This window comes from Ammospiza caudacuta, chromosome 9 (assembly GCF_027887145.1).
Source record: "Ammospiza caudacuta isolate bAmmCau1 chromosome 9, bAmmCau1.pri, whole genome shotgun sequence".
NCBI lineage: Eukaryota > Metazoa > Chordata > Aves > Passeriformes > Passerellidae > Ammospiza > Ammospiza caudacuta.
The window spans coordinates 35669773-35694489 of NC_080601.1; the positions used below are offsets into that span (position 1 = coordinate 35669773).

Below are 24717 nucleotides of genomic sequence, written 5' to 3' on the forward strand. Positions count from 1 at the left end.
TGGAAAACTTCTAATTAAAGCCAGATTATTGGTCTTGGCCCTTCTTGTTAGTGTTTTGATTTGGGGTTTTCTAAGTCCCTTTAAGATGTCTGGATAGATGATATCAAGGTTAATTTGTTTGTGATGGAAGAAATGTTTTCACATGATGGCTAAATGTTGTTGGAAAAGAGCAGAAATAATAGCTGCTCACTTAATCCTGATTAAACTGGCAGCTGGGAGATATTGATCAGTGTGTTCACAGCAAACTATCCCTCTCTAATGCTTGGGGTAAACAAGCCTGGGACTGTGGTTACCTTAACCCTTCCCACATTGGCAGCCTCATGCACCTCAGGGCAGGACCTGAACCTGTGCATCCTCCTGCTCCCCAGCACAAGGGCTTTTTCTGGGGTTAATTCCCTGGGGTATAGCCAGGCTGGCTTTGCCCCAGAATCTCCTGGGGTTGCAGAGCAGTCACCCAGCTCTGGGTGTTCCTGAGCCCTCTCTGCCAGGGACCCTCAGTGGTCCCCACTCCCAGCCACTCCATCACATGGAGGTGCTTGGAGCAGATCAGTGTTCCACAGAATCCAAAAAAGCTGCTCAGGGGGTTAGCAGCAACTGATTTTAGGAGTTTAAATAAAAAGCAGGGCTTGGCCAGAGTGGTTACTAGCTTGGACCTGACCCCAGCTTTGCTGATGTTCCCAAATCCTGCTGCTCCCACCGCTGTCCATCATTCCTGACACACAGTTTCTGGGGACAGATGGCAGGATAAACCCTTGCTCTCCTCCCAGCCCACCTGTCTGATGGTGCTCTCACCCCCAAAGTCATAAACCAGAAGCAACTTTGAGGCTGCCAAGAGAGGGAAGGAGGCTCCACAGCCCCAGCTTTGCTGCTCAGCAAACACATGTTCCACATTGGAATCCCTGCATTCTTAATGCAGCCACTGCCAGGCTGGCTCCAAACAACACAAATTGCTCTGCCTGTGGTCAGTCTTTGCTATTCACAAGGTCACTGCATTTTTGCACCTCTGGCTGCTGCACTATGGTCAACTTCTTGTTAACACAGACCAGGTCTGGAAATCCCTACAACTGTCTTCAGCCTCCCAGGCAATGAGTGGGACTGCTGGGGTGGATGGAGAGTGACATGACAAGGAGCAGCTTTCCAGAGGGCACTGAGAAATGTGCTTTTCTCAGGGAGATGAGTTCTGCAGGCCCTCAGTTCTAACCTTGCTAGAAATTCCATTTAGAAGAGCACAATTCCTGTTGGAGGTACCACAACTGTAACCAGTACTGACCAGAATTAATTCATTGTGGTACATCTTGGTGCTGATCCTCTGCTCAGTACTTCTGGAAAAGATCAGTGTTTCTTTTGTGAATGTCAGATAAACTATTTTTTCCATGGGATGAGTAGGAGATGAGGAAGGGAATTGACCTCCCTGATACCTTTTTGGGAGGATTGCTTCTAAAAGCCAGCAGCTGGCTCTCCCCACCCTTGCTCTGCTTCTCCATACTGGTGCTCTGCTCACCTCACACTTGATGGGATGAAGGTTCCTCACCCTCCCAGGTATCCAAAGGAAAGTATTTCCCCAGCTGTCCCTCCTCACAGTCTTGCAGGGACGTGCGCTGTGTGCTGTGAGGACAGGCACTGTTTCAATCCCTGCCTCTTCCTATTCTCTTTTTGCCCTTGTTCCACCAAATGCTGGGTGCATCCACACAGTAGCCGACTTCCAGCCCCCTCCTGTGTCTGTGGGCTCCAGCCTGGATGATGGATTGGCCTTTACCAAGCATTCCCTTGCTGACCACAGGGCCAGCTCATCCCCCTTGCCTCCAAGTTTACGAGGTACAAAGCCATGGCAGATGAAACCCATCTGCTGCAGGTGAGTGGAGTTAAACTGTTTTACAGCTGAGGGAGCAGGCATAAATCACAATGGGGAAATTGATGGAGTTCTGGCTTTATTGCAGGGGCTGTTACTCTTTTTCACACAGGCAGGAGGAGCATTGCTGCTCCAAGCTCGTAGTTCAGTTGTACCTTCAGGCTTCAGTGCCCTTCCTGCTCTCCCTGGGGTCGATGGCATCACTCAGCTCTCCTTTGGGCACAGGCCTGACTCTCAGAAAGCACCGTGTTGGCTCATCCTGCCGCTCCCCAGGGACTCGACTCCTGCAAGTGATCCTTCAGCAAATTTGCATTTGGATTTTCTTCATTCCAGCCTGGGCACGTACGTGTTCTCTCTGCTGGCTGCTCAGGACTGGCCACAGCATTTCTGTGCTTTGTAGGATTCTTTCCAGTCCCAGGGAGGTGCTGGGTGAGCAGTGGCAGTGTGTGAGGGCATCCAGAGGGATTTCACACCTTGCACTCATCGGAACCATCAACAAGAGGCCGCATTTTTCCCTCAACTCCTGCCAAGCCTTGGTCCTTTCTTCCATCCTCCTTATGCTGCCTTGTTGGCCTCAACAGCCATCTCTTAATCTAAGTCTGTCTGGGAAGAGCCAGTTAGTAAAACATCCTTAATTAACCTTGCTGGGCTCAGCCTAAAAGCAGAGCAGACCTACTGATGTGCTGCTAGGCTTGTGTCAGCAGCTGTTCTCATTTGTGAGAGAGGAGACACAGGTGGTGTTTGTTCCTCAGATTTGGGATTTGCTGTGCCTCCCAGTGCTGCTGGAGCAGGCTGTGGATCTCCCATATCCCCATCCTTTTTCTCCCCTTTGATTTGCAGGAGCCTTGCAGTGGCTCCTTGTGTCTCCTTCTCGCTCAGTTGAAAGCTGAACCAGCTGAAACTGCAGCGCTGCAGGCAAAATTGTTTTCCTGTTCAGAAGCAAGAAGAGTGGGAATTTGGGGTCATTCCTCAACAGCCCATTTGCCTTGAGTAGGACAAGAGACTCTGCTCTTGGGTTACTTACCTCAAACAGCTTCCCTGTGGGAAATGTGGTCCTTTTCCCCTCTTCTGGAACAGAGATGGGAGGGAGATAGAAGAGTTTGGCCAAGTGGATTGTGATTTGGACAAACGAATTAATTTATGGGTCAGTGGGCAGATAGGTGGTTATTTTAACATCTGAGGCAAAGAGAAATGCTCCCTTCTTTTATTATTATACCTAGAGGCATGGAGCAGAAGACTCTTCATTGTTTAAGCTAGGAGACTTGAAGGCAGGTGTTGATTCCTGCTTATGTTTGGAAAAATCTGGTGGAGCCGCAGAGTGGATTCATTCGCAATAAATGAAACCTAAGACAGTGGAAGGTAGTGGGTGAATTATCCATCAGGTAGGACAACACTTTTGAGGGAGATTAAGAGGCTCCTGCTATGATTGCTGAAGTCAGAGCATTATTTCTGTGTGTCTGAGTCCCCTCACTCTGCCTGGAGCGACGTGTGCTTCGTGGCCCTGCAGAGTGCAGCTCGTCTTTCGTCTTCCTCGTCTCACAGCTCAGTCTCACTGATATTGTGACAGAACGTCTTCAGTGCACAGAACTATTAAAAATGTAGCTCATATGGTGCTGATGGGAGGCTGACATCTCCTGAATAATTTATTTTAACTGGAAAGATTTGTAACACTTAGGCGTTAGCGGGACTCTTGGTTTTAACTCTTCCTGAGGCGGATGCTTGTTGTGATTCTCTTGTTTGCGCAAGAAGTGGCTCAGCCTGTTTGAGGCCAAAGCCATCTCCCTCAGGGACAGTCAGACTGCTGGTCATGGTCCCTTGGGGGCTGGAGAACCCCAGAAGAGCCCCAAAAGGAATCTGGATGAAGCAGTCACACTTGGATTGCCCCTGCCTTGGGAACAGCGAGCATTTTCCAGTGTGGAGGATTGAATCAGGCTGCAGAATATTTACAGTAAACAAGGGAAGCGTGGCTACCTTGAATTCCTGGCAGCAGCTCCCTTCCTTGGGGCAGTAACTGTAAGGACCTGCTCTGGGGAGCAGCTGCTGCCACCCCTTGTCCTGAGGGAAGGACCTGATGTGTTGCTGGGTTTGCACAGGGTCTTTTCCAGTCTTAACAATCCTGTGATTCCATAGGTATGGATGGAAGGAAGTCAGGCCATTGCTTTCTTGTATACAATCAGTAGAAACTTTGTGCATTCTTGCACACAAGCCAACAACCTGAATTTCCAAATTTATTCTGGCAGAAGTGCAATCATGACGGGCTTATCAGCTGAATTCTTGGTATCAGTGTTAGAAAGGCCAAGATCATTTCTGTGATGATCATCTAAGAAGGCTCTTCCTCTTCTTTGTCATTGCACATAGAGGGACAAATCCTGCTCTCAGCTGCAAGGAAGCAATTCCCACTCAAGTCAGAGGAAGCTGCTCAGAGAGACCAGGGTTTATCCCATAGTTTATATACAAATTTATCACTGAAATTGCTGTACCCACACCCCATGGCTGCTTCAGCCCAGAGGGGCTCAATGCTGACTCACAAACAACTCCTCCTTATTTTCTCTCTCTCTTCTTCCTCTTATTGCTGGTTGTGTTCCTTGCAGGGCTGTTTCACTGCCTTTCAGTCTTCCTCCAGGTTCATACCAAAACTGATTTTAACACCTTAGGTAAGACACAGCCTGTCCTTAAGGGGTGCAAAATCCATGTTGGTGAGAGGGGATGGGAAGACAGAAGTCTGCTATTTCTGGTTTACACCTGAGGTCCTGCAATGTAGAAGGTCAAACTCTGAAGTTCTTGAAGTCGATGCCAAAATCCATTTATGGCTCCCAGCGGGCCAGGGCATCATCCCAAACAGTTTGTGGCTGATCCATTCTCCTTTTGGCCACAGATTCATCCATCACTCTGGGTCTTCTCCCTGCCTAGTCTTGCAGGGTCTGGAAACACCTCACTCTTCGTATCTGTTTTTCCTTCAGTTAAGTTCTGAGGTGCTCACACAAAGCAGCAAGGTGTTATTCTCATTTTTCAGTTGTGGAAACCAAGAAAGGCCAAGTGGTGTACCTGAGGTCACACACCAGTGTCAGAAGAAGCAGTAGGTTCTCCATGTCCTCTGTTCCTTCCCAGCCTGTCTCATAAACCCAAAGAGCAATAAAATGAAAAGTTCATGGCAAGAAAAATTGTATTGGAACTTACAGCAGCCCAAAATCAACCATGGAAACCTTGTGGAACAGTAGAAATCCTGGAGTTAATGAACTCTGCAAAACTGATGTATTTTTATGTAACTGAATTCTAAGAAAAAATGAAATCTTTATTAATTATCAAGACATGAACTGGTAGGAGAGAAGAGCCAGAATCTTTAGGTCAGATTAATCTAAATCCATCACCTAGTGAAAATTTATATTACAAATAAATACACCCTAGAAACTAGTTCAATAAATTTTTCCTATTTTAACAAGTTGTCTTCCTGCTTTATGTATCATTTTAAAGGAAGGTAATTGAATACAAATTTTCTCCATCTACAGAGAAATGGACTTCCAAATGCGTGTAGGTGTCTGTGAGTATCTGTGTTTTGGGGATAGTGCTGACATCTGTGTAGGGCATGTTGGACCGAGCCTGAGTGACTTCAATAGCTGCTGGAGTGGAAACCAGCACTGATCTCCAACCTGGGGAAAATTCTCCTCAATTCCAGCTTCTTTGTGCGTTAGCAATTACTTTCAAATGTTTGAAACTCAATAGCTGTTGCCAGAATCTGCATTGCCTCCCAAGGAAAAACTCTTAATTTCTTTGTGTTTAGAGGCCAAATATGTGGCTAAACTAAGCTTGATGATAGCTGAGGTTTGGTTTTGGGCAGATTGTGAGTCCTTGTACAGTTAGTGCCTGGAATATGCACTGGGGCTGTGTCTGTGGAAATGTAAAAATATTACTCTTAAAAAGAAGTTAATCTTTCCCACATTTCCTGCTATGGTTAGAGGTGGTTTTCTCATTGTTTTGTTCTCAGCTGTCTCAGTGCTTTGAGCCCTCCTGCCTGAAAGTCTCCTCTTGCAATCATTTTGCAGCCTCATGTATTATGTACACATGAAAAATGCTGGGTTGAGTAAGAGCTTTCTTGGTTTCAACCAGAAAAGAACTACATGAAGTCACTTTTATGAAGAAAATCTCATATATACTCATAAAATCAATCAGATATAACAGGCCTGGCTGTGAGCAGAAGTAAGTTGGTCAAGTTTAAGCCTTCATGTTGTAATGCCTGTGTAATTCAAGTGCCCATTTGCACTCCAGTGGCTCTGCCAGCTCCCAGTGCCTGTTTTGCAGCACGGGGTGCAGGCTCAGGACCACATTAAATTGTCAGATGCAGGAGGATGTTTCCTGCAGCCCCGTCCCTGCAGCAGCAGAGAACATTGCACTGCTTCAAACCTGCAAGGAGAGGGTTATAAAATTATCATGCCTGTAAATCCCAGCTGCAAACCATATGATTGCAAAGCCCTGCTCCCCGTCCTTGTTTAAAATGACTCTTTCCTAAGCTTCCTCCACATCTGCCTGGCCTGGAAGTGCAGTTTTCCCTGTGCTCAGTCACACTCTCAGTGAACACCTTGTGCTGGGACTAAAAAAGTCTTTAAAAAAAAAAACAACACTGTGCAGCTGATGAAGTGTTTGCTTAGGATTAGGTGCCGTGGTTAATATAAGCATTAAAAAATGTCTCTGGCCACTGTCCTGTGTCACAGCAGCCTCACATTTCCTCTGCTCTGGAGACGGATGTACATCTGGTTTGGGTGGCTTTTGTCCTATTCCCTGGCCACAGAAAGAAAGAGGAACACTGGGCTTCTAAGGATGGAAAGTTATGCAGCAGTGCTAAATATATCAACATTTCTTGGACCTGGGCTTGGGGAGATGGGCTGTTCCAGCAGCGCTTCCAGCACAAGAGGCAGGGCTGCCCCCGAGGGCTGTGTTTGGAAACAGAGAGGTGGATCCACGTGTGAGGGAGAGCTGGGGAGCAGGGCTGCCCCTGGGAAGCTGCATCCCAAGGCAGGGCAGAGCCCTTGGATGTGTCTGCTCTTCCCCAGAGCGATCGAGTTACACGCCCTGAGCTTTGCCATAGTAGCAGAGGAAGGGGAGAGTACAAAGGTTATGGAAAACAAAACATTAATTTTCGGGACCAGCTGTGTTACAAGCGAACTGCAGCTTTATTTATACCCACAGCATAGTGTCCATAAATCAGGGCTGCTCTCCAGCAAGGCATTTAATGAGAACTATTAAATGATTTCATGATGTACTCATTGTTACCATCTGATAAAAACCAGCGCTTCCTCCGAGGACCAGGAGGACTTTTCAGTTGTAGTTTTTCTTGGGGGAAGGAGGTGTGTGGGGAAGCCAAGCCCTCAGCAGATGAGTTCTGTAAATTTCTCTGGGCACATTGTGTCAGGAGGATCCATCAGCCCAGCCTCCTTGAAGATTTCAATTAGGGACATCAACTGTGGATGTGAGCAGCCTTTGGAGTTTATGTAGCTCCTTTGGCAGAGAAAATACCTGATCTGATCTCTCCTCCATGTGCCAGGGTAGGTCACAGCATTGCTGTGGAGGTGGATGTGTGAGGCTGGACTCCAGGCCATGGTGCACAAGGAACCACGGAATGGTTTGGGTTGCAAAGGACCTTAAAGCTCATCTAATTCCAGCCCCCTGCCATGGGCAGGGACAATTTCCACTAGCCCAGGTTGCTGTGGCCTCAGGGAGCTCCACAGAGCCATGCACAGCCCCTGCCTGCCTCCCATCCCGTACTTGGTGTTGGCTGGATCAAGCCAAAGGGATCATGCCCAATGCAGTGTGGCATCCTGGACGCTCCCTGTGACCCTGGGGCTTGTCCACACACGGTAAGGGAAGTACAGGTCCACCTACAGCCTTTCCTGGACCTTACCCCAGATTTTCAGGCTGGAAAGGCTGGATCTGATGGCTGCACAGAGCCCTGTGAGGCTCCTTTGTCACGAGCACACCCAAGCACTAAAATCACAGGGATGGCTAATTTATGTGAGAAGGTTTGCCATGAATCACTGGGGAGGACGTTGTGCCCAGAGCCTTGCCCCTCTCCAAGTGCTTAATTGCTAATCAGAGGCTGGATTCAGCAGCTCCCATTCTCTGGCACTTTCTGTCTCCATCAATGAGACTGGAGAGGCTCTTGCTGTACAACAAAGATGTTTATCTTGCCCCAAGTTGTGGGAAGCTGTAGGAGGCTGTCCTTTCTTAGTGCACAGCTCTAATGGGGTAAACAGTTGCTGGTTCTTTTAGTTTCCAGCCAGATTTTTCTGAATGGGGGTTGGGAGGAGGATTCCTTAATTAATCCTTTGGGAAAGTGGTTGGGACTCTGGCATCTTCCAGATGCAGTGAAACCCAGGTCCAAATGTCACCTTGCATTTCTGCATCCCTCTGATGGGTAATTTTTCTTCCTCCTTTAAGCCACCTGCCCCTTTTCTCTCGGATGGAACTAGATGGTCTTTAAGGTCCCTTCCAACCCAAACCATTCCATGGTTCTATGAATATTTTTTTCCCCCAAAAGAAGGAAGTGCCCTTTCCTGAGGAGGAAACAGCTGTGTGTGAGTGGCAGCATGGTTTAACATTAAAGCTAATTATTAAATTCAATATAAACAATCATGAAACCTGCAGAGTATTGCATATGTGATGAGCTGCTCAAGCAACTTGTACCAAACACATATGGTATTTTTAAATGTTCCTTGCTTTCGCAGGACATGCCCATTTGCAGGGCCTTCAGACAACTCCAGGCTGCCTTGCTGTTTTTTCCACCCATGTGAGTGTATGAAATGAGAGTGAGGTGCATAAACAGGGCTGGAGGAAGGTTTTCCATTAGCTGCAGGTAGTAATTTATGGTGGGAAAGCAACAAGCAGTTCAGCTCTTTACATTGCTGAGCATTAATGTATAGTGCTGTAAGTTAGAACATTTCCTTTAATGTTTTACTTGATGAAGTCTCTTCCTTTATGATCTGCTAAAGCCCTTTCCACACAAAAACTTGGGTGATTTGTTTCAAAAAATTCTTTATAATATTTTTATATATTTTATATAGCACACACCCCCAAGCCACTGCTTCATTTTAGACTGAGAAAAAACATCAGAGGATTGATCAGCCCTCCACAGATTGCTCTGTGCTGCTTTGAATGCAGTTTGAAGGGGACTGGCTTATTGTTGGGTTGTTTTTAACTCCACAGACAAATATCTCCACCCTGAAATGCCTTTGGAATTTAGCAATATGTGCACACCACAGCCTGGGCTGTCCCACCTCCAGTACAAAGTAGACCTTTGAAGTATTTTAAGTATTAGATTTTCTCAAAGGTATTGAGCATGGTATGTAAATAGACTTCATTCAGGCCAGGTTGGGTTACAGAAGCACAGCTAAAACCAGTATTATGGGCTGTTCATTATGGGCTGTTCACTCTACAAAGGATCAGCCTTCACTTGAAGCTGATGCAAAGGGAGGAAACTGGTCTCAACCACAATGCTCAGATAAAAGCAAATACTGCAGATACCAAGAAGGTGAAGCAGTTACCATGCCACTGCTTTTGTTTGTTTGCGGTTTTTCCTCCTCTGTTCTAAAGCTGTTGAGTCTTTTTTATCGATTTCATCGTTAAGAAATGTCCCAAGTTCAGTCTGATCCTAAGAAATGGGAAAGCCTTTTCAGCTGCCCTGGAGGTGGAGAAGCCCCTGGGCCCCCCTTTCATTCCCAGCCCTCCTGGACACCTTGCACAGCTGATCTGGGTCTTGGAGCTCATGAAGAGCTGACCCAGAAACCACCTCAGCCCTACAAGGGTGAATGTGGCAGGGTTTGGAAGCAGCAGTGGTGCCTGGTGCTGTTCTGGGTGTGCCAGGTGTGGTACAAACTCATCCTGCTGGATGATTTTGTGGTTCCAGGCTGTGGTTTGCTGTGTGATAACAGCCAGCAATAAACTGCTGTGGGAAATGTCCACTCAGTCCCACAAAAACTAATTAAAAAAAGCTGTTTGTAGGTGGCCATAGTATTAACCATTGTATTTATGAAGGTGGAAGGGACTGACAGAGAAAATGATGCTGGAGGATGTGAAAGTCAGCACAGGACACAGACTGAACCTGTGCAACTCCCTGAACCGAAAGCAAGCATCCCAAACCCAAATATTCATCACTCAGTTGTTGCATATTTGGGATTATCTCTTTGATAACATGCAGCAAAATCCCTGTTGACATGACAAAACTCCTGGAAGGCTTCAGCCAGGGCTTGGCTCTGAGCCTGCACTGAGCACACAGCCAGTGGGACACTGGAAGTCAGAGCTGGAAGGAAGCAGGTACAGCCCTTGGCCTGTTCTCTGTGTCCAGCCCCAGGGCTGGCTGCCAGGATCGTGGGGAATTAATCCCTGCACTATCACTGTTAGCTCAGTGCACTTCCCATAATCCATGCTTAAGCACGAGCCTAGCTGTGGTTTGACACCTTGAAAAATGTGCTCGCTGCCTTCCCTCAGCCCAGGCTCCCTCCTGCGTCCTGCTGGGGTGGAGGGGAGCCAGGAGCAGCAGGAGGAGCCCAGAGCCATCCCTGCAGCGCTGGTGTTCCCAGGGCAGCAGCTCTGCACATTCCCTGCAGAGCCCTGGGATCCTTGGGCAAAGCACAGTCCATGAGCCTGGCCTGTCCTCATCCTGTGAGCAGCTTCCCACATTGTGAGCCCCATCTGCTGAGGACATCCTGCCTTCCTCTGCAGGGAAGGTCCCCATTGCCAGGTAAAAAATGAAAGGGATCCAGTGTGGGCTGGCTGTGCTGCTCCATACAGAGCTGTGTTGTTTTCTGCTGGGTTTAGGGTCTTAATGCCCCAGCAACCCCACTCAGTATCCTGGAGGCTGCAGGCACAAAGTTCCCTTCATTACCTGCTCAACAGCTCAGCAAATCTGGGTGTTTTCATCTGTGAAATGAAGCAACAAGCAAACCTGGCCAGCTCCATCACTTCATAGAATCATGGAATAGTTTGGATTGGAAGGGACCTTAAAACCCACCCAGTGCCTCCCCTGCCATGGGCAGGGACACCTTCCACTGCCCCAGGTTGCTCCAAGCCTCTGGAACACTTCCAGATATTGGTAAATATATCTCCCAAGCAAAAGAAGTTTCATTTCCTTGGCACTGTGGTCATGGAAGGGAAGGCAGGCAGACATTCAGGCCATGCAAACTTCCAAAGAGAAGATTGTGAAGATCTCAATTACAGAGTTGCTTAAGCAAATGAGCCTTAATTTGGAATAACTTTGGTAAAGTGTCTGCTTTAGGAGGCGCAGGAGTTTTAGAGGAGCAGGGCTGAGTTATTTGGGTGGCTCTGCATGCTCAGGTGTCTCTGAGCCCTCCCAGAGGGCATCAATCATGCACTGACTCCAAGCCAAGGCAGAACTCTTGAGGTTTAGCCCAAATACATATTCCCTTTTGTTATGTCAGTTCAGCATGAACACATTTAGTGTTCCTGACACCCTTGAGTGAGGTTGGATGCAATTTTCCTATCTGGAATCTGGTCTGGGAAGAGAAGTCAGACAGACCCCATGCCGTTGCCTTGTCCAGGCCGAACAATTTTGCAGACAAAAATATAAATTTTGCCTTCATTTTCCTGTGTAGGTGCTTTTCTGGCTTCCCACGTGAGAAGAGTTTTGGAGCAGGGTGGTGCTGGTTCCCCACACGTGTGTGAATTGGCTGTTCCTGCCCTTTGGAAGCAGAACTGGCTGCATGTCTGTCTGCTTGGGTTTCCTGGGAGTGGCACAGATAGCTCATAGTTTCATTCTCATTTAAAATTAAAGCTGATTTAGTGAGCAGCATCTGGAGACAAATATTATTCTCCTTAGGGTAGCTCAAATTCTTCTTTGGTGAGAAACAGTCTTTTAAAGCTGTAACTTGGAGTGTCTTGTCTCTAGAGTTGCATTATCAGTGCCAATCTGGCCTAAGATTTTTTAAGCCAAACTTCTCAAAACAGCATTTGAAACCTTAAATTAAGGCTTCTTTCTTTTATAATCTGCAAAGCTCCTTTCTTGCTAGAATCTGCATCTGCCAGAGTTCTGTGACTTAAATCTCTGTGAGATGCTTTGCAAATGTGGAAGCCAGCATTGATTTTACACCTTTCACAGGGATTTTGTAAGTGATCTATTAAAGGAAAGCAATGAAATATTCTCTTAGGCTAAGGTCTTTAAAAGTATCTAACAGAGTCTGAGCACCAGTGAGCTTTACATTGAACCCTTGAAATTAATCTTTCTCACTCCTGTGTAATATTAAATCTGATTAATAGCTAATGCATCAGCTCCATTTAAGATGCACATCTGTTTGTGTGTATGCACAAAGCAAATATTTATGTCCAAATTCTTTCTCAGGGGTGTTTAAAATTATTTTCTACTGAATTGAGTAAGGTCATCTGGCAAAGCCAAGCAGGTCATCAATAATTAATCCAAGCAGGCAGAGCTGAGTCTCAGGGTGCTTGCAAACACCCTGTTAGACTGGATAGTTTGGCAGAGCAGGGGCAATTCTCAGATTTTCTCAGAAAACAAGCAAAAGTGCTTGTTTCACTTTTGAGGGGGAGAGGGAGGCTTTGCTTTTATTGGAAACAGCTGTGCTGTGCTTGCTCTGCAGCACTTGGTGCATCCACATGTGCGCTGAGAGCTCCTGGTCCCCCAGTGCAGCCAGGCCAGCCAGGGGGTCATTGCATTCATGGCTGGCATTCATGGCTCATTTCCAACAAGGGGTTGCATTTATCTCACTCAACTTTATCTATATTCTATGAAAAGTTAAGATTCTTTACACCTAACCCTAGCTCTGGCTGTCCAAGAACTGGCTCTGGGGTATGAGCTTGTCATCTGGTTTGAATAGAGTCAGTAGGGAAAAGAATCATCTCTTCCAGAGGTTATTTCCTATCCAGACTTGTTATCTAAGAAACTGGGCTGAACATGGGATGAATAAGAAGGGGAAGAAAGCTGGTGAAGGGGCTGGAGCACGAGTCCCATGAGAAGCAGCTGAGGGAGCTGGGAGGGGGCTCAGGCTGGAGCAAGGGAGGCTCAGGGGGACCTTGTGGCTCTGCACAGCTCCTGACAGGAGGGGACAGGGACAGGAGGAGAGGGAATGGCCTCAGGCTGGGCTAGGGGAGCTCAGGGTGGACATCACCAGGAATTTCTCCATGGAAAGAGTGATTACACATTGGAAGGGGCTGCCCAGGGCAGGGGTGGAATCCCCATCCCTGGAGGGGTTTAAAGGACCTGTAGATGTGTTACTTGGGGGCATGGGGCAGTGCTGGCCTTGGCAGTGCTGGGGGCACAGTTGGACTCAGTGATCTCAGAGGCCTTTTCAGCCTAAGTGACTCTATGGTTCTTGGATAAGTTCAGCCTAAGGGATTCTGTGGTTCTGTGTGTACTTTCTCCTTTCCCCTTTCCTGTCTGTCCAGAGCAGGAGGCTCCTGGAGAGGTCCAGGTGACCACCCTGGGCAGACCATCTTGTTTTTGGACAGACATCTCTGGGTGAAATGGGTCTGGGCCAGCCTGATGAGGAACCTCAGGTAGCTGAGGGCGAATGTTCAGCTCTGCAGTAGCAGGAGCATTTTGTGCTCTCAGATGTTTGTGTTTCCTCTGGCTGCTCTGGTTGGCCTAGCAGAGTACATTGAACAGATATTGCCAGTGCACTCCATCACTGTGTGAGATGGATTGCAGTGGTTTCCATGGGGCTGAGCATGGCAGTTCCTGATGCAGTAACTCCCTTCCACCTGTGTCTTCAAACCCAGCATGGACCACCCAGCATGGAGCCATGATGGCTTCACCTTTGGATTCAGGCTTGATGGGACCACAGCAGCTCAGAGCCCACAGGATCCCTGGATTATGGGTGGAGGAGAAGGGACAGAGCCCCTTGAGGCAGAAGGGGCTGACTGGGTGTCCCCCATCCTGTGCCCAGCAGGTTCCAGCTCTCCCTGCCCTGCCAGCTGTTCCCAGGACACGTGTGCAGCTGTTTTGGGATTAGCAGGCTGGGAACCAGTCCAAAACCAGATCAGGCATGTGTGCTGCTCCCTCTCCTCCACCACAGTGCTGGTATGCACACTTTTAATGCCTGGCCCCTGCTGAACTGCTCTGGCTGTGCAAGATGAGAGAGCTGTGCAGTTCTGACAGGAAAATTGCTGCCCAGCTGCCGGAACACCAGTGCTGTGCTTGTTTAAATATTTGTTCAAACCAGCTTCACTTTCCATTAGGGGTTTTGGAGGTAAGGGAAAGAAGTCAGCACTGATAAAATCTCATGCTCTGGTGTAATGACATGAGAGCATTGAGGCAGGAGTACCCTCTGTCCCAACAGCAGCACTTCACATCACGTCTTCCCATCACCACCCTGCCTTCCTTTGTGCCTGTTTCTTACTAGATGTGTATATATCCTCTGTACAGACTGTCAGGACTTTTGTTCTCCAGAGCTTTTAATCTGGCATGTTCACATGTGCTGTGTTTCCTGAGAGAGAAAATAAAGAGGGATGGGTGGAGGGAAGCAGCTGCCATCAGAGCTTCCTCAGCTCTGTGTGCTCAGAGTGCAGGGTGCACTGCAGCCTGCAGAGATGCCCGGAACTGGGGTTCCTCAAGGGTTAATTTGCAATCACCACGAGTAAATGTCATGCCTGTGGAGAGGACTATGGGAAATACTTGTGTTCTATCCCAAGTTTTTATGTGAAACCAGGGAATTTTGCTCCTGCCAGCCTCCAGCTCCTGATCTGTTCTCTCACCTCTGCTCATTTAACTTCTTCATTTTGACAAAGTCCCACTTGCTGTCCCTGCACCTCCTCAAACCTGTGGTTACAATCCCCATTTCCAACCTGTTCCTTGTTTCCCAAAGTGATGTCCTGCACCAGAATTTGGCAGTTTACAAAGACCTGGTGGAAAACCTGGTAGAGCAGAGTGCAGCAGGGACACCAGGCATCCCTCATGCACCTCCTTTAGCCCTAGCAGTGCTCTCAGCACCTTCTTCTGAGCAGTTATTTCTGGAATTGTCTATCTGAGAGCTTTGGTTAGAGCATCTCCATGCAGCCAACTGATTACAAACTAAAAAATTTCAATTAAACACTTCCAATTAAATTTTCAGCGCATGTATGTTTGAAAAGCACAAGTGCTCACCCCAAGAAATGTATTAAAATTCACAAAAACAAAATGCTGGGGGATGGCAACTTTCCAGTGCCTAAAGGGGCTGCAGGAGACCTGGAGAGGGAATTTCGATGGGGCATGGAGTGACAGAATGAGGGGAACAGCTTCCCACTGCCAGAGGGCAGGGTTGGATGGGATTTTGGGAAGGAATTGTTGCCTGGAAGGGTGTGCAGGCCCTGGCACAGGTGCCCAGAGCAGCTGTGGGTGCTCCTGGACTGGAAATGTCCAAGGCCAGGCTGGACATTGGGGCTGGGAGCAGCCTGGGGCAGTGGAAGGTGTTTCTGCCCATGGCAGAGATGATCTTTAAGGTCCTTTCTAACACAAACCACTCCAGCATCCTGTTATTTCTAGCATTTGGCAATTTAATTTAATTTTAATTTTAATTTTAGGTAAACCATGCAGAAGGATAACTCCCTATGCCCTCAATCTTAGTATTGCCCACGTGTTGAGATGTATTACCTGGAGAAGTGTTGGACTTAATCTGGTTTATTCTGCTCAGTTAAAACTGCAGCAGTTTAACAGAAATGGGAACAATTAAGTCACAAGCCCACAGACTTCCTTCAGGTGTTAGCAAACAATTTGGCTGTAATTTCCACCCGTTTGTGGATGCTTGAATTTAAATGAGTCACGATTAAACACAATTAGTGGGAGGTAAGAGAGGAGCAGTGGAGGATGCTGGTTTGCTCTGACGCAGGTTTGCTTTGCTTGCAGCTCTCCAAATCCAGTCTTTTAATCACAAAAGCCTCTCTTCCTATCCCAGGGATCTGCCCATGACATGAGAGGGTTCAGGTATGGGTTTCCTGGAGTTCTGGGAGCTGCTCCAGCCCTGGGTGCTGTTACTGACTTTGGTGCAGATTTTTCTCTAGTTGTATGATCAGGAAATGTGCTTTACAACCATCCCTCAGCTGTCCATCAGGGACCTGTCAGTCATTGTGATTTATCTGGGTTTTCAGTGTCAAACTGATTAAATTGCATGTTTCACAAAAGAAAAAAAAAAAAAGGAGTTTCACTCATGGCACCAAGTTTAATTATTGCATCTTTCCAAACCAACCAGCAAAGGTTACAGTGCCTGTTTGCATTCCTCATAAAGAAAACCTCGTTAAACCCAGTCTTGCATATTTTACAGCCATGCTAAGGGCCCCTGAAGAATATGCTGTCGAGAGAAATAGTCTCAGGCTTTTTTATCTCATTTTATGGAGGAGGAATTGGTGCTGTTGGTGGGAGTCTGAATGGTGACCCAGAGATGCCTTGGTCCAGCAGAGGGTGACTTTTGGGATGGGGTTTGCTGTGTGACAGAAGTGGTGCAGAGCTGGGATCAGGCTTGCCAGTGACTGTGGCACTGCAATGTGGGACCATTTGTCTTTTCCAGATTCACTTTGGTGCCTTGCTTTGGCCCTGCTTGGTGTTTTCCTGCCTGCCCCAGTTTCTGAAGGGCTGTGTAAGAGCTAATTTTAACCTGTGATACCAACCAGGTGTTGATCAATGCCTGTCTGCTCTCACTCTCGGGCAGGTTTCAGCAGGCTGAGCTGGATCCCAGAGCTGTTTGTGTGACCATGACAATCCAATGTCAGCTACCTCCATGTCAGAAATAGCTACTCACTTTGCATAGTTCAGGAAGGTTTATTAAACCTTATCAAAAATACAACAGAAGACTGAATTAAAAAAAGAGTTACAGCACTGAGAGCAAAAGATTTTCCCCGCCATGTGCTCAGCCCCCTCACAATGGAGGGTCTCTGTTTTAAACTCTTTAACCCCTCTCAAAGTTCTGTCCCTCAACCACTTCTTTGCTGTCCAGTGGTGGAGATCTCTTTCTCAGATCCTGACTGGAGGTCAGATGTCACCAGTGACAAGCCAGCCTTCCCTGGTGTCCCAACCCCAGCTGGCCCTTGATAACCATGGGAGGGGGTACAACATAACTATAAACCTATAAAACTTTTCTCAACCTATGTACATGATATTATCCATTAATTGTGAGAATCAATCATGGTGTTACTCATCTATCACATCCACTTGGCCTTTTATCTGTTAAATATTTTGCCCATGCAGTAACCCAGCTGTTTCCTTTTTGTTCCCCATGTTTTGCTGGAGAAGAGCACGAGTGAGGTGCTGAGAAAGCTGTTCCAGGCTGAGTGTGAGGGTCCCTAGGACAGCATTGGGAGGGCCTGGAGCTCAGATATCCCCTCTTAGCTCCTGGTGGGATGGTTTAATGCCAGCTCATAGAGAATCAGTCCCATCCCACATTCTGCAGGTGCAATTCCCTTCCCAGCAGTGATTCCCTGTGGCAGTGCCATCCAATCCTCTCCAGCCCATATTCCACACCTGGAATCCCAACTGCTGTGGGAAACAAAAGAATTAACTCAAAATCTGGGGTTTGGGGTCATCTTTCCTCTGCATTTGCTTCAAAGACTCCAAGTAATTCCTGAGACGACCAGGCAAGCCAGCATAGATCCCTTCATCCCTCAGAGACGCTCAGCTGCAGCTGGGTGAGCCATGCCAGAAAATTGCCCAGAAGTTGGGACAACTCAAGACCATTCCTGATGCTGAGTCTAGGCAGGGAACCCAGTCCAAGCAGTGGAAATCTGACCCACACAGTAAGTGAACCTTCTTCTTTTTGCAGAGGCTGATTTTTTAAACCAGCCCTGTACAGTTTGGTTTCATGCCTCAGCAGGAGGAAGCCATCACTTTCTGGCAGGCAGCAGCTCTGATACTGGAGTTTCCCTGACAACTGGAGCTTCTCTTCCCAGGTGAAGAGTTAAAACTGCAGAGCCAATTTTCTGCTGCTCCCTGATGTCTCCAGGTGCAGCACTGATCTGAACTAACCAGTTTAGTGTGGGCTGAGGGTCTGGCTCAGGGCACAGGGGCCCCAGAGCTGCTGCAGGCCTGACAGTGGTAAATAACCCCTGGGAGAGGAGGATGTTCAGGCATCTCCTGAGGAGCATTTGATGGACACAGGACCACTGTCTGAGCTGCATCATGTTAAAAACGGCTCATATTGTTCATGTGCTCTATGCACTGGTCCTTTTGGGTGGCTTTTCTTCTCCTAACATCACCCTGTGTGCCTATAAGGACCAGGAAGGACCACCCTGGCTTTCAGAGGCATCCTGTGCTAACCCACTCCATTCCCTGCCAGCAAGGTGGGCACCAAAGGCAGTGCACAGGTGTCACATTCACAGTGCCATGGCCAGTTTGGGCTGGGAAATGCTGTGCACTTCCAGGCCCTGGTGCTCAGCCACTCTGTGGAAAAAAGAGTCCTGCTTTATGGAAGAGAGTGTTTCCCAAGGCTGTAGTTGATTTTTCACAAGCAAGTTTGTGCACTGGCCAGCAGTGCTGACAGCTCCATGTTCAGCTGCAGTATATCATTTTCTGTCATTTTGATTTATGCTCTTCTCTGTAACCAGAGCCCCATATGAGAAAAAATATTGGAAGGAGTCTGTCCTAAAGTTAGCTCAATGCTAACTTCTTCAACTGACCTAGCAAATTAAAGACATTTTTAGATTTTATTATTATTATTATTTATTTATGGAATATGAAAGAAGAAAGTATTAAAAGGTAACCTTCACTGTCAGTTCTGTGACCTGCAGTTCCATGGGGTTGTTGTCACTGAGAGAGAAGCTGAGCTGGACCCATGAGACCAAAATCTGCTCTTGGCTCAAGCTTCCACCTGCACCCAGTGCCCTTGTCCACCCATCAAAGCAATGCCCAGGATATCAGGGCAGAGCTCCAAGGGCTCTGCTTCACCTCAGGGCATCTTAAAACTCCCTGTGGCTGGTGTTTCTCTTTGGAAAAGCCCAAATTCCCCAGAGAAGAGGCTGGTGTAGAGACATGGTCTCTGCTCCCTCTGGACAACAGAATAAGGGCTCATCCTGCATTTGGGTTTGCCCAGAGGTTTTATGGCACAGCTCTCTCTTTTGCCTCTCTTCTGGCACCCAGACTTGGGCTCCTGAGTTGTTTTGCTGCATTTGGAGCTTTGTTTCTTGGCATTAGAGTTGGGGGGTTGTTGCTTGCAGTTCCCTTTCTTCGGATGCTTCAAGAGCAGCCCTGAGCCAGAGGGGGGAGCAAACCCATCCCTTGGCTGGTTTTGAGAGCCACGAAATGCCTGTGAGACAAAGCAAGGGGCCCCGTGAAGCAGGGATTGTGGTGGCACTGACAGGGACAAAAGCCCCACGCACAGCCCTAGGAAAAGGCAGCAGAGCAGGGAAGTGTGTTTAATCCAGCTCTCTGCTTTCCTGCAGAGTTCAGACAACTTTATTTATTGTGTTTTAATATTGACTTCAGTGGAGCCAGGAGCGTGATGTGATCCCATGGTATTTGGGCAAACGGGTAAAAAAAAATTATAATTTTTTATATATATGTTATATATATTTATAATTATATATATAAATACATATATTATATGTATTTTTATATATTCTATATTATATATATTAATATAAATATATTTTAAATATATATAAATATATGTTTTCTATATTTCTATACATATTTATAAATACATACACACACCCCCTTTTCACAGCACCCATTAAGTGTGTACAGGACTTTTCCTTGATGACTGGCATTTAGCAGCTGAATTACAGATGGATTTCTGTGTAGTCAGCACAGATATTAATCACAAAATCCTTTTAATAGATCAAAGAGTGCTGTGTAATTGAAAATTTCTCATAGAAGCATTCATTTCAGGCAGTTCTTAGAATTTTCTCCTAATGTGTAATCTAGGAAAGGAACATTTTTCAGGGTGTAAAATGCAAAGAGAAGTTTTGTTGGTTGCTTTATTTAGTTCTCCGCTCAAATTAGGGATTAGTGACAAGAAATTGATATTTTACAGTATGGCCAGAGTTATTTTTGTGTTCATCAAAGCCACTTGGTTAAATCAGGAGTGAGCAGTAATTACCACTGAAGGGATGGATACACACTGGATTTTTACTTGCTTTATGTGTGAAGGCTTTTCTCCATCAGCAAACTCTTTTTCAGTTGAGAAAAACCTAAAAAATCATAGTAATTATTCTGATTGCTCCCTAGCCCTGTAACAAGATGGAATTGGGATATTTAAAGAATATTATGTGCATCCACCCTTTAAATAAGATGCAGAGTTTGTTTCCTGGAGCATGGTGCTGGGCATGGCTTTGCAGGTGACACAAGGAAAGATGAATATTGCTGAAAATACAAAAATATTTCATTTTTTCTAGTTCATAGCCCAGCTTTGCAGCAAGCAGAGCCTCAAGCACACAGTGTGGGCTTCCAAAAGAGGCCATGCCTTTGTGAGGAGCTCATGGGCTGAGGAGCACTGCTGAGAAAAGAGCAGGAAGGAAACAGCCCTGGGGAGCTTCAGTGCTGGGACAGAAGAAGTGATTCGGTGCTTGTACAGACAAGTGCTCACCAAATCCTGCACATCATTAATAATAATAATAATAATCTCTGTGCCTCCCCTGCATCCGGTGGGAAATGCATCTTCCCCGCGGAGAGGCTGTGCTAAATAAAGGTTTGCCCTTCCCAGGGAGCAGGAGAGGTGGGAGGTGGACATTTGGGCTCCCATCTCTCTCCCAAAGGAAGGTCATTAAGTGTATAAAGTACATATGTTTCCCCTTCAGCAGCTGTTGGGTTTCTCAGCCCAAGAGCCACAACAGGACCACGAGGTTTGGAAAATTTCTGCCTCCCACATCTACCCCCTCCCCAGCAGCAGTGCTGCTAAATCAGCAAAATGGGATTGTGCAGCTGTGCCTCGTTAGGCCAGCGCTGCTAATTAAGTATTGGCAAAAAATGGCTTCAAGTCACTCTGCTTTGGGGTGCTGACTTGGTGGAGGGTGAGAATGAGCCTACTTCTGGTGGTATTTCAAACCAGCATTGCTGGGTTTGCAGGAGATGGTGGTCCTGCAAAATTAAACCCTGGCAGAACCTTCCTTTTCAGGAAGACTTTCTGTGTCTCTAGGTTGAAAGGGAATAGTTCTTTTCTCTGCCTATTTCTAGATAAAAGCCGTAGGAGAATAATTATTTGTAATTTTGTAGGGTCCCAGGCTTGCAGTGAGGTGTCCTTACAGCAATCCCTGCCTGGTGCTGCTATTGCCTGGATGAAGAAGTGCCATGTAAAATGCAGTGCATTCGCTTGGATTAGTTAATTAACTAATTGGAAATTCTCTTCCCATTGAGGTTTTGCAAAGTTTTGCCGAGCTCATTTGCACAAAGGACATTGGATCCACCTGGGCATGTGGGAAAGACCTGGGTGTGGGAGAGAGAAAGGGGAAAAACAAACAGAAGAGGGAGGAATGTGAGTCAGGAATGGTATGGCCAGAGGAGCAGGGAGGTCATTGTGCCCTTGTCCCTGGCACTGGTGAGGGCACAGGTCTGGGAACAAAAACCCTGAGAGGAACCTGTGAGGGAGCTGGGGGGGCTCAGCCTGGAGAAAAGGAGACTCAGGGCTGCCCCCATCACTCTCACAGCTCCTGAAAGGTGCCTGTGCTCAGCTGGGGCTGGGCTCTGTCTGCAGCAGCACTGACACAACCAGAGCACACAGCCTCAAGGGAAATACAGGTTGGATATCAGGAAATAGAGTGATAAAGTTCTGGAATGGCTGCCCGGGGAGGTGGTGCAGTCCCCATCCCTGGGTGTGTTTAACAGAGCCTGGATGTGGCACTGGGGGCCAGGGTTTAGTTGGGGTGTTGGGGCTGGGCTGGACTCGATGATCTTGAAGGTCTCTTCCAACCCAGAAATTCTGTGAATTCTGTGAACCTCAGGGGTGCTCCATTGGCTCTGCCTGGGCTCTGTGGGCAGCAGGATCACCAGGGACATGGGGGCTCTTTGGGATCCTGCCCTTGCTCAGCTGTGCCCCTCTGTCTCCTTCCAGGCCTTCCGATGAAAACCACCCCGAGGTGAAGCCTGATGCCTACGTGAACAACCTGGCTGAGGCTGTGGACATCATCCTGCAGGAGATGTAAATCCCAGCAGGAGCCCTCACATGCAGCCCTTCCATGGATCCACTTCATCCTCTCCCACCTCCATCTCACCTGAATGAACCCAGCCCAGCCTTGTCCAGGGTGGTGGGCACCCACCTTCTGAAATATTTCACATAATGGTACTAAAATGATCTCCTGACCTCCCACCCAAGGGAACACCAAGCCTGCTGTCCTCTGGCAAGTCTTGAATGCCCTGCCCTTGGTGCCTGTGAGGGGCCTCAGCCTCCTCTGGGTGATGCTGGGGGCTGTTCCCCCTTTTGATCTTTGCTCACATTGGGGAGGTGGGAAACAGGGAGCCTGGGCACCCCCTCCTGAATGGATTTACCTGTTTAACCCCCATGTCCTGTGCCTTTTGGGGTCCTTGTGTGGGATGGGGGATGTCCTTGGGGCTGATGGAGGCCACCAAGCTCCTGTGTGTGCCTCAGGTGGCACAAAAGCCCTGTGGAGGGGACAGCCCCACATGCCTTGGCAATGCAGGAGCTGTGGTTCTGCCAGGACCAGCCTGTCTGGAGCAGCCCAAGGAGGGGGCACAGGAATCAATAACACATTAGGGAATAACTGCCCCATCCTGTCAGGAATAAACCCTGTCCTTTGGATCTGGCCTAGTTTGTCACTGTGTTCAGTTGGGTCAGCACTGGCAGAGGTGTTTACAGGACCTGAAATGCTTTTCCCTGCCTGGAAAATCTGGAAAAGGCCATGGGACTGATGGTCTCTGCCTTCCCTCTGCAGGGGGGGGTTTGTGAGCAGCCTGTGTGGGAGGGGGTGTGGGTTTCCTGCCTCTCCCCATTAAAATCCTGGATGTGCAGTCCCTGAGCTGTCAGAGCAGAGTCGGACACAGCTCCAGCTGAAAATGGACTTTTCACAAGGGCGTGTAGTGATACAACAAGGGGGAACAGCTTCAAAAGGGCAGGTTTAGATTGGATATTGGGAAGAAATTGCTCCCTGCTCTGGGCGCCGTTTGCCCAGAGAAGCTGTGGCTGCTTCATTCCTGGAAGTGCCCAAGGCCAGGTTGGATGGGGCTGGGAGCAGCCTGGGACAGTGGAAGGTGTCCCTGCCCATGGCAGGGGTGGAGTAGGATGAGCTTTAAGGTCCCTTCCAGCCCAAACCATTGAGAGATTCCAGGATTCTGTACTCATTGAACATCCCCTGAGCCTGATCCTGCCCCACAGGCCTGCTGAGAATCTGCTGCTGCAGCTCAGCTCCAGCTCAGCCCCCTCCTGCTGCCAGGACAGGCATGAGATTTGCCTTTTTTTCTTAATCAAAATAAGGATTTCTAAAAGGAGCTGCTCCCTGCCTCCAGGCACTGCAGCCCTTCCCCTGGGATTTTGGTTTCTCCCCCTGTCAGTTTTGCAGTGCAGCTGTTGCAGCATGTGTGGGAACACCTGGCCATGCTGCACCTGGCAAGAGCATGGAAGGGGCTCAAGATGGGTCAAAAAATTAAAATATTAGAGGTTATTCCATCAAGTCCTCTGCCCACCCTCACTGACATGTGGTAGTGTTTGCAAGGGTCACCTTGTAGAGGCAAAAGTCCACTTTTAATCAACATATCAGCAGTTCTGTACACTCTTGGGCTTTGGGCTAGAGTATTTGGGCTTCAACCTGCCCCAGATCTCCAGGGGACCATGGAAATCATGTAATTATGTTTGTGTTACATATATTTAATATATATCCATACTCTCAGGCAGCATGTGCTGGCCACTGCATTCAGCCACTGCTCTCTGCATCTGCAAGCAGGAGGTAAAGGATAATTCAGCTCTGTTTCCAGCAGTCCCAACAGCTGAAGATGACCCCACTCACTGAAGGACACCAAAATGATGCTGCCTGTTTCTGGAGTGTTGGAACACTTGTTTTTCAGAGCTACCAGCTGGCCCTGGAGCTGCATAGCACCCCTTGGGGACAGCAGGGGAAAGGAGGCTGGGAATTAAGTTCTAATAAAATAAACTACATCTGGGAAAATGACCTTAGTGCAATTTTTTGGGTCTGTTTTTGCATCTTCTGTCCTCTGGGTAGTGGTTCAGCCAAAGTGTATGGCACTGTCAGCATCCACACACATGGAAGGATGCTGGAAACCCTGGTCAAACATTCAGGCTGTGATGGATCACTGAGAATTTTTTAACCCCTAATTCTTCCTTTTTTGTTCTATTATACTAAGCCTATCACTTCAATCTGATTAAGTTTAGGCAGATAAACATCCTGCCATCTGTCATGAAAGTTTTACACTGCCTGCTGGAGGAAGTGCAGCCGTTTTCCTTTTTGGGTTGCAAAGGCTGCAGGGAGATACTGCCCTGTTTCCCCAAGAACTTCTTTAACACCCCCATGTGCCCTTGGCCTGCTGTGGGCTCTGAGTTTAGATTTTAAGAGGCAGGATATTATGTTTGTCCTCAAACACAAAGAAGGAGGTGCTACTTGGCACTTCAGTTTGCATTTTGTTGTTTATGTCTTTGGCTGTGTTACAGCTCAATGACAGGCTGGGGGGGAGGCATGGGAGATGTCCCCTCACCATGGAGAGGGTGCAGAGTGTCTGTCTGCATGTGAATATCACAAAATGTCCATTTTCTTGTGCACCCCATGGCTGGGACACCCTTCCTCCAGAGACACCCCAAGGGAGGCCCCTGGTTGAAGGCTTTCCTGACCCCCACCCATTTTTTGGGACATCCTTTCCCAGCATCTATGGAGATGTCAAGGAGCTGCAGCCAGCAGAGGAGAGGAGGGGTCTCCATCCAACTCCAGTCCCATCAAACACCAACCAGTGCCACAACCCTGAAGGTCAGTGATGTCCCCATGTCCCCAACCCC

At 47.8% G+C, this 24717-nt stretch overlaps 1 protein-coding gene across 1 annotated transcript in view; it reads left to right on the forward strand.

The window, feature by feature from the left end:
- LHPP (phospholysine phosphohistidine inorganic pyrophosphate phosphatase) overlaps positions 1–23868 on the forward strand; it is a 77209-nt gene extending 53341 nt beyond the window's left edge. Inside the window, exon 7 of the mRNA XM_058810518.1 lies at positions 21814–23868. Within this exon, the coding sequence (XP_058666501.1) occupies positions 21814–21904 (91 nt within the window). The 3' untranslated portion in view covers positions 21905–23868. The remainder of the gene's footprint in view (positions 1–21813) is intronic.
- The last annotated feature ends 849 nt before the right edge of the window (positions 23869–24717 follow it).